At 40.8% G+C, this 16020-nt stretch overlaps 1 protein-coding gene across 1 annotated transcript in view; it reads left to right on the forward strand.

Annotated features, from left to right (window-relative positions):
* LOC142349067 (arylsulfatase B-like) overlaps positions 1-11118 on the forward strand; it is a 20582-nt gene extending 9464 nt beyond the window's left edge. The window contains exons 2-5 of the mRNA XM_075400480.1: positions 7181-7532; positions 7963-8091; positions 8351-8509; positions 10678-11118. Of these exons, the coding sequence (XP_075256595.1) occupies positions 7181-7532; positions 7963-8091; positions 8351-8509; positions 10678-10987 (950 nt within the window). The 3' untranslated portion in view covers positions 10988-11118. The remainder of the gene's footprint in view (positions 1-7180; positions 7533-7962; positions 8092-8350; positions 8510-10677) is intronic.
* Positions 11119-16020: the final 4902 nt, after the last annotated feature.

The raw sequence follows: 16020 nt of genomic DNA on the forward strand, positions 1-16020 counted from the left end.
AAGACAGGAGGGTTAAGGTTGAACGCTTGGTTTCTAAGTTGAAGGATGTTTTCAGTAAACTAGTGCAGAAGAATGAAGAACTGTTTGACTTAGCCAGTAAAGCGGAGGACCCAGATTCAATTTACCCTGTCCTTGAGCAATGGTTGGATGATGTAACCAAGAACAATGATAAATTCTTGCTTGCGGCTAGAAGCTATATTGACTCAGTTGCTGACCGAGACACCGTATGTGAGGGCGTTAATCCTCAAGGGCAATCTAAGAGAAGTTCACGCCGGACAACATCATCAATGTCTAGCCAGCGTAAACATGAATTTCTAATGGCAAAACTAAAACGCGAAGAGGCCGAGAAACAAGAACAAGCTGCCATGCGCCTCGCTAAGCAAAAACACGAAATTGCCATGAGAAAAAAGGAGCTTGAAATACAAATGGAACAGATGGCACTTCAAGAATTGGAGGAAGACCACCGCTAGCGTGTTGCAGCAGCTAAATTAGATGAGGCTGATTTAATGGATAATCATTCATTGTTTAGTCACCACTCAAGTGAACTGAATTTGTTTAAAGATAGGGGATCAGATAGAAGTCAGGCACTTGTTCAGGATTGGGTAAATTCGTTTCCAGCAGGTAATTCAAGTGAGTTAAACTTTTCTCGTCCTGGTTCAGCAACCGCCGACCCTCCTGTTAAAGATACTTCCCCTAGTAATCCTCCAGAAAACCCAAGTAATGTTGCCGATAACTTACATCATCTTGAAATGCTTTCTCAGTACACACGGCCAGGAGTTGCAATTTCTGTTGCTCAGCAAGAAGCGTTGTATCGGGAATACCTCCAGGCTCAACTGCAGCAACCACTCACTGATCAAAGAGTCGAGCAGGCACATAGTCCCTCAGGCAGTGGTTAAGTGAACCAAGTGTACCAAGTACCAGTCGACGTACAAAATGTCGCACTCCCATCACCTCAACCACCTATGCAACCTCCCCGGCCACCAACACCCATTATGGCACCAACGAACTCCATTTTCGTACCTGATTTTTCAAAAAACCCACAGGTAAATCAGTTCTTGGGTCCGAAGAGCTCCAGTGTGCCTTGTCAATTACATATGTCGATGCCTCATGTTCCGCAACAACAGAATCCACCTCAAAGTAAAATTCCACACCAAACACAAGTCCCTATTGCCCAGCGCTCGCATAATGTACCTTCACTTCTAAACCCACTCGTGAACCCGCCTCCTGTATTCCCGCCTCAACAATTATATAATCCTCAGCCTCCCGTGGTTCCGTCGCCCATTCCAGCGAGCGCAACAACATACCTACCCGTCCCCAACATTCCACAACAAAACATTGTCCATTCAGCTCAAGCCCGCCTGTTACCATGCCCTACCGCACCCAAACTTCCCCTTAACCGTAACCCCGATTTAAATTTGTGGCGTTTCCCTCAGAATACTCCCCCAAATTTGAACCAGGCTAAAAATAATGCAACCGTCTTCAACAACGTTCAACCGAACCTACCCCCAAGAACTGCTGACCCCACCGTCATCCATCCCAGAATGCACAACAAAATCTTAATAGCAACCACGCAGCAACCTGTAGCATCCCTGTTAACCCCTTTAGTACAACTACTAACATAGCGCCACCTTTTGTCACGCCGGTTATACAGCCCACATATGGGCATACTGCACCAATACCATTGTGTTGGGGTGGCCCACCGCATCCCACGCCTCCAGCGCCAGCATCTGAAAATGCAAGCTTGATTAAGGCATTCACTGACGCCTTATCTAGCAAGAGGAATGACCCACTACCCGAATGGAAGTTGTCACAATACAGTGGGGATCCCCTACAGTGGCACGAATGGTATGGTCAGTTTAAAAGCGCAATTGACTCTCAGTCCTTAACTGATGATGTAAAATTGACATACCTTAAGACCCTCGTTACAGGTAAAGCTAAAACAGCTATAGCTGAGTTCGCCTACTGCGGCGCAATGTACAAAGACGCACTGAGGACCTTAGAACGTAAATTTGGCCAACCACAGGCGGTCGTAAGTGCACATTTGGACAAACTCAACGGCTTTCCACCATTGAAGATGCACAATAGCGATAACATCATTAACTACTCGGGGTGCATTTCAAGTCTCGTCGGGGTATTTAAATCGCTGTCATATGATTCGGATTTAAAGAGTGCTGCGCTTCTCAACACTGCCGTACAGAAGCTACCAACCAATATGAAGGAGTCATGGTCACTCTTCACGGTCAAAAAGCATTGGGTGAAACCTACTCTTCTTGATTTCAACGATTGGTTAAAAGAGAAGGCCGAAGCGCACGATTTAATGAAGAATACCTCAACTAAAGCAAGGACTGAGGATACCAACAACTCAGTAACAAGATCAAAAGTTGCTTCAAAGCATTTGCTGCAAATACGCAACAGAATAGTAACCCTAAGCCGCAACAGAGATCTTCGTCAACATCAATCTTTAGTTGCATTGTATGCAAAGGCAGCCACCGGTTGTGGGAATGCCGTGTCTTTATGGAAAAGACCCCCACGCAGAGAGCCAAGGTCGTGGCTGAGGCAAAGCTCTGTTTCTCTTGTTTGCGTGATAAACACATGTTTAGGCAATGCCCAAGTCCCCGTAAGTGTAGGAAAGATGGTTGCAACAGCTCCCATAACACCTTACTTCATGGAGCTGAAAGGGTTTTTCCAGCTAAACCCTCAACAAACAACAACATCGATACTTCGAAGTCGAACGCAGGTACAAGTAGGCCATCTACTGGTCAACAGCAACCAAGCAAAACAACCACTTTGTCTTCCGTGACGGATGTCAAGGGCCTCCTTCAGGTCACGGAGCTGAAAGTTACTAATTCTTCTGGTACTAGTACTACGGCGTTGGTTTTATGCGATACCGCTTGCAGTAACTCTTGGGTGTCCGATAGTCTCGCAGCTAGACTCGGTTTGCAGGGTACCGCATTAAAACTGACCAGGGGTATAAACACGGAAGAACTCATAGACACAAAGGTGGTTCAATTGACTGTGACACCTCACAAAGATCAAGACTTCGAAGCATTTACTGTACGTCCCTACGTGAGGGAAACATTAAACGTAGGTTCCGACATAATTGACGTGAAGTCCATGCAAGAAACGTACCCACATTTGGCAATTGTAGATCCAGTAAGATATAGCTATGGAGAAATTGAGATGATACTTGGACAGGATGTCTACCATGCCATCCGCCCGTTAGAGTATTTTTCAGCCGACGAAAAGTGCTCACCATTCGCTGTCCGCTTGCCCATAGGTTGGGTTTTAAGTGGCCCACTCCCGTCAAGCTCAAGTTTAGTCTCCACGTGTTTCAGAGCCAATATTGTACAGGATTTTGAATTAGCTTGTCAGGTTAAATCTTGGTATGATATGGAATCGTACGGCGCGTTCAAGCAAGTTGACCCAAGATCCGCAGCGGATGCTCGTGCGCAGGAAATACTTGAAACAACAACTTTCCATAACGGCCAAAGATACGATGTCGGTATGTTATGGGCTGATGACATCCAGCTCCCGAATAACTACTTTTCGTCACTGGTACAGCTCAAGTCTCTCGAAAAGCGACTCTCGAGAGATACATCATTGAAAGAAACTTATGCTAATACCCTCCGTGAAGACTTGGAAAAAGGTTACTTGAAAACAGTCCCTGATGCTCACAAGGTAGAGCAGCGGTCGGATAGAGAGTGGTACCTACCACATCATCCCGTGATCAATCCGAACAAACCGGGGAAAGTGCGTAGGGTATTAAATGGTGCAGCAAAGTTCCACGGTACTTCTTTGAATAAATCTTTGCTCACTGGCCCCGACCTGCTCCAAAACCTAATCCATGTACTACTTAGATTCCGTCAACATCAATTTGCCGTGTCCGCAGATATCGAGGGTATGTTCCTCCAAGTGGGTGTCCCTGATTGGGACCAGCCATCACTGCGTTTTTTGTGGCGGAAGGACCCCACAACAGATGTTGTAGTGTATCAATACACGCGCCATATATTCGGGGCTAAAGACTCGCCCACATGCGCTAACTATGCACTGCAACGCACGGCCCGAGACAATGTTATTCAGTACCCGGAAGCAACCAAAGCCGTCCTAGAAAACTTCTACATGGACGATTACTTGGATTCGGTGGAGTCACCTGAGAGGGCTCTCAAAAGATCGAAGGAGTTGGTGCAACTTCTCCATCTAGGTGGGTTCAAGCTTACTAAGTTCGTAAGCAATGTACCAAATCTGGCTGATCGAATTGATGGGTCACCTCAGTCCACCGAACCAAAAGTAATTGCCTCATCTAAAGAGGAATCTTCGCACGTGCTTGGGTTGAAATGGGATCACAACAATGATACTCTAGTTGTGAGTCGGGGTACCTCCAGTACAGTAACTAAGTCTTTAACACAACGCTTGGTATTGAGCCTAGTGTCTAAGGTGTTTGATCCCATCGGCCTAGTGGCACCATTTACTGTTGGTGCCCGATTGCTACTAAAGGACATCTGGCGTGTCAGCGGGCAACACTGGGATGAAGAATTACCAAAGGGCACTGCTGAAAGGTTCCTCGAATGGAGTGTAGAACTACCCAAGCTTGCCGCAATCACTACACCAAGGAGCTACTTTTCTGGAAACTTTGAAGACCTGGAACTCCACATGTTTGGCGATAGTTCACAAGAAGTTTTCAGTGCCGTTGCATTTCTCCGAGCTCGAGTAACTACTTCGAGTGGGCCCCAAACGGAGCTTGCGTTTGTCCTGGGTAAAGCTCGCGTAGCACCTATGAAGGTCATGACTGTTCCAAAGCTGGAATTACAGGCAGCGCTACTGGCCGCTCGATTGAAACAAGATATCTGTCGAGCTCTCACAGTAAAAGTCAACAGGGTTTTCATGTGGACCGACAGCACCACTGTCTGGCAATGGCTTAACTCTGCAACCAAGCACCCAATATTTATTGCAAACCGTGTTTGCGAAATCTTAGAACACACTAGCGTTGACGAATGGAACCACGTTGCCTCAAGCTATAATCCGGCAGACGCCGGCACTCGTGGTATGTCCGTTGAGGTTTTGCAATCAAGTAGCTGGGTGAGAGGTCCAGATTTCTTAAGAACCAAGCAATTCCCGTTCGAACCAAGCACTGAAGTAGTTAACAACATCAAACTTGGTATAGTAACTAAGGAAACTGACGAAACCAATACATCATTGGCCGCATCCGTAACCAAGTCAACTAAGAAACCGCCCCCGCAACTAATTCCTTTCGATAAGTACAGTTCTTATCAGAAGTTGCTACGGATAACAGCGTACGCGCTCCGCTTGTTACCTTCTCACGAACGTTACCGTAACGTCGATGGTAGCATCATAGACCCCACGGAGCTTGACGAAGCCGAGCGTCATCTCCAGTATCTTGTGCAAGGGGAGTCATTCAATGCAGAGAGAAAAGATCTTCTCGAAAACAAACCCGTTAAACGGAGTAGCCGTATTGCCCCGTTTTCTCCCTATATTGGGCCAAACCGTCTAATCCGATCGGCAGGCCGCATCAAGCGGTTGGTCGAAGTTGACTTTGGTGTAAAACATCCTATCGTTCTGGACGCACGCCATGCATTTGTAAAGTTGTTCCTCAGGCACACCCACGTTAAACATCATCATCAGGGTATTGATTACCTGCGGGCAAAAGTACAAGAACGTTATACCATCCTTAAATTACGCTCCTCACTACGTTCCATTAAATCTAACTGCCTTACGTGCAGGATGTTCCGCGCTGCCACTATTCAACCTATCATGGCTGACCTCCCAGTAGAAAGACTCGCATACCAGTCTCCTCCCTTCACGAACACCGGGGTCGACTACTTCAGCCCGTTTTACGTTACTGTACGTAGGACTACCGAGAAGAGGTGGGGTTTCCTCTTCACATGCTTAACTACTCGAGCCGTTCATGTTGAAATCGTTCCTTCCATGGACGCCAGTTCGTGTGTAATGAGAGTGGAGCGGTTCGTCTCTCGTCGAGGCACACCGACCATTATTTGGTCTGATAATGGTACTAATTTTGTTGGCGCGGAAAAAGAACTACGCGAGAACATCGAAAAGTGGAACACCATCAACATCGCCGTGGAACTTGCTCACAAAGGCATCAAGTGGAGGTTCAACCCGCCCAGTGCGCCACACCAAGGTGGCATCTGGGAGAGGCTAGTACGTAGTTTCAAGCGCGTACTTTACACAATCCTCGGAACACGTCGCCTCACGGATGAGGTTTTAAGTACCACTTTTTGTCTGGTCGAACATGCACTTAATTCACGTCCGCTAACGCCCGTAAGCGCCGACCCGTCCGACCTAGGAGCATTAACACCTAATCACTTTCTCCTCGGTAACCAAGCACGTAGTCTCCCGTCCATCATTGGCGTAGATGAGTTTGATCACCGTAAACGTTACGCCCGCGCGCAGTCTTACGCTAACGCTATTTGGTCTCGTTGGATCAAAGAATACGTACCGGCGCTGAACCGACGTTCCAAGTGGCAGACGCCTGCCGAGCATCACCTTAAGACCGGTGATTTGGTTTGGGTAGTTGAAGAGACCAACCCAAGGGGTTACTACCCCACTGCTCGGATCACTGAACTTCGTTACGGTTCCGACAGCGTCGCACGCTCCGCCGTATTGCGCACGTCCTCCGGATCGCTCGTTCGCCCGCTTATAAAATTAGTACCAATTCTCCCAGCATCTTCTTCTGGGCCGGAGGATGTTAGTAACTAAATGTAAGCGAGAGAATATTAACCAATCAGATTCAAGTATTTAAATACGCATAGAAATCGTTCCAATTTACGTATACTGTTCGGAAAAAGTTCGTATAACCTAATTTTAAGTAAATAATACCATAATATGTATCGAATAAGGCGGTTTTCGGCTTAATATTTTTAGGTTCTTTAGACGATTTTTGATCGATTATGAACTGCTTCTGACGTCAATGATATCAGACAAAAAACCAGTAAAAGAGCATCAAAAACCTTGCCGTCTAAACTCTCACTTGTTGCTATGTACGTCACAATCTTAATACGTTGCTATGATCATCGATGAGCTTATACGTTGCTTTATATACGAACTTATGACGTTGACTTTATACCTATTCTTGATAAATTGAAACTTCGGTAGACTGTTGTCTTATTGTAATTTTTTACAGCTACAGAAATCGTTCTTTAATTTTTCCAGAATGTCTGGGACGTTAGACGGCGAAAATACGTAGGAGTCGTGAACGAATTAGATACCGCAATTGAACAAATTGTAAACAAACTCCAATCAAAAGGTGAACTGGACAACACAATAATTGTGTTCAGCACTGACAACGGGGGAGCAGCCAACGGTTTTGACAACAACTGGGGAAACAATTTTCCATTGAGGTCTGGGAAAGGGTACTTTTACGAAGGAGGGACTCGTGGGGTGGCTTTCGTTCACGGCACGATGTTCCAAAATCGAGCTGGACAGGTGTCGACTGAACTAATTCATATCACTGATTGGTTGCCGACGTTGTATGAGGCGGCCGGTGGAGACTTGAGGTACAAACTTACATTCAAATTTATATCATCATCACAGGGATACGGACTCAATTATTAGAACGAAATTTAAAGACTGGTCATTATATGCATCTCCCCCACAAAACGGGTTCCGCAAAAATAGCTGCAAACTTATTGGAGCACCGATTAAAATTACACCTAGCAACATTTTTTATGTTTTTTCAACCCCCCCCCCCCAAAAAAAAAAATAACAGAACAGATCAATGTTTTTTTTTCAAATTTGGGTGCACATTTTCTAACTTAAGCGTACCATCACATGGTATGCTTAAGTTACAAAATGGGTAGACAAATTTGTTTTTAATAAAAACTCGATCTGCTCTGTTTATCCGGATTAGAGTTAATTGCAGATCTAAAAACCTATAAATAAACTTTTCAAATACAATCTGGTTATTAAGTTATCATATTATGATAGGTACGTCTCAGATCTGGGCAGCTACAGTGTACTGGATGTGCTAACTGGGAAGAACTTGACTTCACCTAGGAGTGAAGTTCTAGTCAATCTCAATCCATACTCGACTGCAAAAGGCATCAAAGTTGGCAGGTATTCATAATTTGTCATAAATTGATGGTTTTGAACTCATAACGATTACTCTTGAAACAATTTCGGGCTCTTTGGGTGGTTTTCGTACAACCTATAAATTATTGTCTGACTGTTTTCAAATGTCACCTATCTTGTTGATATTGTTTTTACGTTACGTTGTTGATATTACCTGTTCTTGTTTCGTTTTTTGTTACTTTTTATGCTAAAAATATTGGAAATTAGTATAGATGATACTTTTCACATTACTTCAACTGATTAGGTATAAATACATGAGACACCCAGAAGACAACACAGATGGGTCCTACGACAGCTGGTACCAGGCACCTGGACCCTTGCCCTTCTCAAACGAGACAATGGTACCCAATACCACCTCATCTCAGGTCTACTGCGGAGACATACCATCCAACGTCAATTTCAGGTCATTCAATTTTGCGGGGTTCAATCGAGGGTTGAGCTAAGTACCCACATTTTTATTAGTTTCCAATTGAAAAAAAAACAAAACTACGGCATAACACTACCCGGACCTTGCTCACAGTGAGTTTCAGCGCTGTACCATCGACTTTCAATTGTAACCAGTACTGTACCAGACAAATAGCAGCATAAATACTTTTGCCAGTCTGCCCAGAGTCGATTAAGAAACATCCCAGTCTGCCCTTCTTCTTCACAGTCTCATTTACATTCTTGGTCAACACTGCACAGAATGTTTCACATTTCTCTCATCATCAGAGTGAACATACAAAGAACATAGCAAGTTTTAAAAATTTCGAATAACTGACATCATGCTTAACACTTTTAATATAGCGATACCCTCAAAAGCTATTCTAGCTCCAACTATAGCATATATTGGTGCATTTACATCTTTGCAGTGGAGTCGGAGGCGGAGGTCGGAGGCGAAGGTAGGAGGCGGAGGTCGTAGGTCGGAGGCGGAGGTCGGAGGCGAAGGTCGGAGGCGGAGGTCGGAGGCGGAGGTCGGAGGTCAAGGTCGGTGGCGGAGTTCGGAGGTCGGAGGCGGAGGTCGGAGGAGAAGGTCGGAGGCGGATGTCGATGTGCGAGTCAAAAAGTTGTGGTGTAGTAGTGCTTGTGGCGGCGGTCGGAGGCGGAGGCGGAGGCGGATGTCGATGTGCGAGTCAGAAAGTTGTGGTGTAGTAGTACTTGTGGCGGCGGTCGGAGGCGAAGGCGGATGTCGATGAGCGAGTCAGAATTATTAATATCAAAATAAGTTGTGGTGTAGTAGTAGAAGTAGTAGTCCAAGCATCGGGCTTCGCCCGTGGGGTGTCAATCCCTGTGTTTATCAGTCTGTTTTCGTTTATCTTTTTCCAGTGTCTGAATAGTAGACCCAATGATCTTCATATGTTGTGTATTTCTGTCGGGAGAAGAGTTTAGAGGTCGGAGACGGAGGTCGGAGGAAACGCAATTCAAGGAGCCGCAATTCAAGGAACCGCAATTCAAGGAGCCGCAATTCAAGGAGCTGCAATTCAAGGAGCCGCAATTCAAATGGCCGCAATTCAAATTAATTAGATGCATGTGACAAACTCAAAAACTATAACTCAAAATCATAGTTATAATCATACAGTTATAATCAGAGTTTCAGAGCCTATTAATTGAATTCTTACGCAGAACAAGTTCTGCAACTTGATATAATTTCATGTATGTTGAAAACGCATGTATTTTTAATTACAATCAAAACAGATAGCGAGAGAGAGAGAGAGAGAGAGAGACGCGAGATAATTGGCTCTTGAGCAAATAGAAGCGCGAAAGCGCGGGTAATTGTTTACGCTATGCGCATATCAAAGCCAGGCAGCATTTTAATATGCCCATAACCAGGGCAGACAGAATTTGTTTATGCCCAGACCGCAAACCGAATTAACAAAATTCATGTTGACAAAAGTCAGTTGATGACTCATCTTGTCTTACTAAAATCATACTAAAAAGTGAAATCTCGCACCTGAACATAGTAATGGCCCGCCTAAAGATCATTATGATTTATTTTCTGGTCCAGTACTGAATCTGACGATGCGCTCCGGGTAACAAAATACGCGCGTGTAAGATTAAAAATACCGGAAGTCGACAGTCAAAGAGTATATAAATTATACCGTGTCAGAGGTTACAATCCCAAGAACTTCCGGCATTTTAAAACTTCCAAAATGCATATTTCAATCAAGTTTATATGAATCTGTAAAAGTCACTTCGTTCGAAACTCTGGTTATCACCTAAAACCGTTAAGCGATTCTCGATTGAGTCAGAAGTTTTCAGTGATTTCAATCAAGTCACTTAGCCTAAAAATCGTTTAGCGGGAAACAGAAATTCGTGTTTGTTTGAATAGTTACACAAATTGCTATATAAAGCATCTTTCTGATGAAAATTAGGCTGTTTTTGAAAGAAAAATAGCCATTCAAAAGTTGCCGTATTAATTTATATTTTTTCTTACACATAAACGGCTTTAAAATTTAATAAATCGTCAGATATGGTCGTGTTTGTCTAATGTCATTTTGAAATCCTAAAAATTTCAATTATTTTTTAAAAAAAAAATTAGATCTTATAAAATTTTATCATTATTAAGTTTCTGTAAATTTCTGTTACTTTTAGTTGCTACTCGGAGAAGTCTGGAATTGACGAGTGTTTCTATGATCTGGAAGTAGACCCCTGCGAGTTCTACAATCTGATTGACAACCCAGACTACGACTCAGAGCGACAAAAAGTCATGGATCGGCTGGCGTACTGGGAATCGATCCAAGTGGAGCCAATTTATCCCCCCGTTGACCCAGAGGCAGATCCTGTTAACTTTGGATATGTTTGGAATCCCTGGACGAACGATCCACGAATACCTCCCAATACTGTCAATAGTCACAGTTCAAAATGTCCGGGAGGAAAAGGAAATACGTGTGATGAAATGTAGAATGAGTTTAACATACCTGAGATAATTTAACAACCTGGAAAAACTACCACTTGAATATTTTTTCGGAAAAACTACAACTTTAATTATTTTTTTGGAAAAACTACGACTTGAATAAATCTCCATCGTAACTGCCTGTCTGCTATTTCATTTGTCTATTGCGCTCATAAATTTCAGGGGGTAAGGCGACCGAATTACGAACAAGCTGAGCCAGTTTAAAATTTTTCCAGATCAGGCAATCCAGACAAAAAATTGACGTGATCGTCATTTTCCACAGAAACTGTGCGATTGTGATCAGACAAAAATAGGTCAGATAGTAGAAGTTTGAACCATGTTTGAAAATTAGCATGATTCGAAACTGTTCGCATTTGTGCCAAATAGTGCAAAATTGTCTAAAATTAGGCAATTTAGTACAACCACGGTTAGACAGACCAGACAGTAGAGAAACCCGCCAGTTTGATTCAGTAATCAAAACTATGGCAGAACTATGATTAGAAAAACACTTAATGCTGGATAAATTTAAAATTATGAAATTCTTTTGTCAAATTATAACTTAACCTTTTCGTGCCACATCTTCTGTGAAATCTTCCACTGAATTAAAAACTAAGGAAACTGTGATAAAAGCTTCCAAAAACTGATTGATTAAAAGTTTAGTACAGAAGAATTTTTCTGTATTTAAATTAATTAATGATTCCGAATAGTGGCCTCATGATTTGAATTACCACGAAGAAAGTTATGGATCATACCACGGAATCAACACCAGTCAGGCAGGGTACCCCGCTCAACACAAAAAATTTTGAATATTTCGACCACCCCATCCTAGTTCATTACTAAGCACAAACTTTATGTTGACTTTTTGACATAAAATTGATTTTCAAAAAAAACTGTACATCTTTTATCTTTCATTTTGATTTACAGCCGAATGATTGTTGAAAACCAATTAATATGAAGAAATAATCTGGATGCTAAAAACGCGCTTTCAACATCTAGCTTGAACCCGTAATATCGGTTCTCCGATATCAACTGCTTGTTTTGGACTATGGTTTCTTTTCTAACGATGTTAATATAAGACGTTTTTAGAAAGTTCTGGTAGCTATATTTTCATCGTCAAAAGCATTGATGAAATTCAGTCTATATGAAGAGACTTTATTTGAATGCTTAGAACAGCTTTTACTTTCAACTTTCGGCATTCACACTGGCATTTTCCCCAATAAAGGTTTGCTCAAAATAATCAAAAGTTTTAAATTCAAAAAGCGAGAGGCAATTATTGGACTGGTTAGATCTTTTATTTGCTAACAAAGCTTGAAGCAGTTCTTTTAGACGCTTGCATTTCTTCCTTGCGGTTCATTTTTGCCTGAAAGGTTTTGTATTTTCAAATGAATTTTACGTCTACTGAGTTGAATTCGAGTGATGTAAATTCGTTCATAACGTCAAGCATTTGAACTCAATTAGAGGCAGCTATGTCCTCAAGATGAAAAACTTAATCAAAAATGAACCAAAATTAGTCTTATTTTTGTCTTTTTGAATAAATATAGTTATTAGATAAGAGGTTATTATTGGACTATAATAACCTCTAATAGCATCAATTGAAGATATTCCGTAAACTGACCCTCTCCTAATTTTCTCGTTCGCACACCATCCGCTGGCCTAAATAATGCGATGATTTGTACGTTCTGACAACTCTATATTCCTACACTGTAACCCTATGCAACAAAAATTCGATTGGGAACAGCTACTAAATTGTCAGAGAATTGAAAACATAGCCGGCAGATTGCCGGAAAATAGCCGCGATAGACGCTTGTGGTCTACCATTAATTGAAACAACTAAAAAATAAGATTGACAGATCGACCACCAGCTTTTTAAGAGACCACTAGACTTTTTGGGTTAGATTCGGACTGTCATTTTTATGAGACACATTTGCTCTACAAGGAAATCCTAATGGAGTTTTTTCAAAATTAATATTCAATATTAAAACTCAAGAGTCTATTACTCACAAATTAAGGCATATAAGTTAGGCACTACTTAGATGCACACTATTGACATTTAATTAGTAAATGTTCATAAAATTTCAAGTTCCATAAGTAAGTTCAGAAGTCACTTTTTTAGAGAGGTAAGTCATACAATTGACCTAAAAGCAGAAATGACGTCAAGAACACAAATTTTAACTGCAAAGCAATAAAAGTCACTGAAGTCATTGAAAAAGTCAATTCCAAGAAGTCAGGTTAAGACAAAACAAATATCTGTTAGACGAAGTAAAAAACATAGCAGGACGAGTCCTGACGTACAATTCAAAAAATTTTCATTGACTACTAAAAATACTAGACCTATAACGGACTATGAATGACGGACTATGAATGAATTGGGAAAACCATTTTTAAAAAAATCAGATCAAAAAAATTTAAAAAAAAAACCAGAGAATCAATGTCAAAATGCCACACGTGCACAAAAAACCACTAGCGAGAAATAAAATTTGATTCAAAACAAAAAATTAGGCATAGAATGAACTATGAATGGATTGGAAAAACCATTTAGAAAAAAAATCCGATGCAAAAAATCGAAAAAAAACCGTAATAATTGAAGTGAAATTACAGCATGTGAACAAAAAAACCACTTGTGAGAAAGTGAACTTTTGTTCAAACACCGTTTTCTCACTCTACTTGAAACTTAGAGCGAATAAATTTCACGCCGCAAAACCACTCGTTTTTTCGCTCCATTTTCTGTTTCGACATGACCAAAATAACTTCTCCAATTTGACTTCAAAAAACATGAAAAAGTGTGAACAGATCTTTAAAAAAAGACAGCGCTCCAATGCAATTCAAATTCTTTGAATTTTAAAAAATCAGGACCGCTATAATAGCCGCCTTTAATTGCTGACGCGGCCAATCAATTAAAGCTGCGCATTCATTCAGTTGATTTTTTAGGACGGAGGAAAACACAAAGCGATAGAGTAAAATAGTTTTTCTGGAGGAAAAGTTCCAGTTTTGATCATCAGAAGATTCAGATTTATTAGATGCTGCCTTAAGTGTGTATCGAACGCATTATATAAGCTGTTTAAATGGTCCCATTAATTCATGTATGCTTACAAACAAAAAATATGTGTCATAATATAAAATGTTCTAACAGCTCCACTGACGTGTTGTTTTTTGCTAACAAATACAACAGACAAAATTCAGCAGTAGACACGTAATTGAGTTACATTTCACATCCATTAATCTACTCAACAACCGCTAAAATCACTGACTGAAAATTACCCGGGTTGGGTTCCTATTAAATTTCATTTCTGGATCATAGAAACATTTTTATTGCTGGATCTTGGACTAATATTTTATGATCTGCCGATAAAATAAAGTAAAATATTTTATTTTATTTGCTGGATCATAAAATATTAGTCAACAGCAGTCATGTTGCTTCAAAATTTACATCAAAATGTTCTAAACCCTAATCGAAATGGTAGAAAGTCACATAAAACTTTTAAAAACTAAAAGAGAAGATCATGAATCAAAAAATTAAGACCTCAATGAATACAAAATTTTAGAAATTTTTGTTTTAACAAAACAATGGTTAATGAATTTACGCTGATCCATCGATGAAAACCAACGGAACCTCAAACCAGGTACTCTGAGAAAAACTGAGAGCACGCATCTTCTCATCTCTACTTCAGCAAAGTTTGATGTAAAGTTGAAAGTAGAGGACACTGCTCAAAGATTATCAGCCGTTCTGAAAACAGCTTAACAAAAGAACCAGTCCTACAGAGTTGGACCAAAACGCAACCGCAGAAAGTTCGTGAATGCTCCTTCGGATGTTTAAACAGCATTTCAGTTTCAAAAACAAGTTTCAACAAAGCCTATAAAATAGTAGTCAACAGAGACCTCTGCATCAAGTTGGAATTTGAGTACAAACGCTGAAAGAAGAGAATACTTGCTGAGTTCTAGTTTTTTTCTACCTACTCTTTGTGAAATATTTCACTAATATACTATTGACTCAAAAAAATTTTTAACTGAACGTTCCTTTAGTTGATTGTGTGGCCAAATTTTTGCAAAAACAATTCCATCACCAAAAAATTGAGGTTTTGTGAAGCTAGTAATGAAAAAAAAATTGGAATGATCCGCTTTCGGAAGCACGACCCTTAGACTAACAATTCTGCTGCGGTTTTGTAACATTGATCTTGAACCAATCCTAATGATACGATTTCATCCTTCTCAACAAAAAACATACCCGGCAGATTGCCGGAAAATAGCCGCCGTTGATTCCAATAAGCATGATTGGGATTGAAAGAATAGAAGATATTGAAAAAAAAATTTTTGTACAAAAACATTTTTTAAGTCCAATTTATTTTGATGGCATTTCGTGGTTGAACATACTTCTGTTTCTGAGAGAGAGGCTACAGGGGCTACTATCAATACCAATAACCATAAGAGATGGTAACTAAGACTTACAGGAACGAAGTTCAAATAGCGGGCATTTAAAATTGGGCTTTATGTGTTTATCCCGTTTCCATTTCTTACTTCAATTTTTTATACTGACTCTGTTCATTTTGAATTCCTTTGCAAAGCAACTGATGTTGAAAATCACCTTTAGCAGAATGGAAGAAGATATAAACTAGCCTAGAGAAGTCAAAGGATTTCACGCAAAATGTTGAAAAAGAAAAAGCGGCAAAATGAGTTAAAGCCAAACATTTTTTTTTTCAACAAAGTAAAAAAACATAGCATGACAAGTCCTGAAATACAATCCAAGGAACTGAATAAAAAACAAACATAATGTACCTGACCAGCAGATCAATTGAAAAATCCCAGCCAAAGAGACGAAAACTCGAAAGTTGAGAAACTAAAAGAATCAAACTAAACAAAAAAAACAATTATTCCTAAAACTGAAGCTTTTAACCTGAAGGCCATTTATGACACAATGCAATATAGTCATTAACTCACGCAAAAGATTTGAAGGAGGTTAATTTGACACAAAAGGTAGATAATCTCGAAAAAATAACAAAAGCTTCAAAAAGAAATGTGAAAAATGCTTCAAATGAAAAGGAAAAATT

This window comes from Convolutriloba macropyga, chromosome 11, assembly GCF_964194025.1.
Source record: "Convolutriloba macropyga chromosome 11, txConMacr16.3, whole genome shotgun sequence".
NCBI classification, from domain to species: Eukaryota; Metazoa; Xenacoelomorpha; order Acoela; family Convolutidae; genus Convolutriloba; species Convolutriloba macropyga.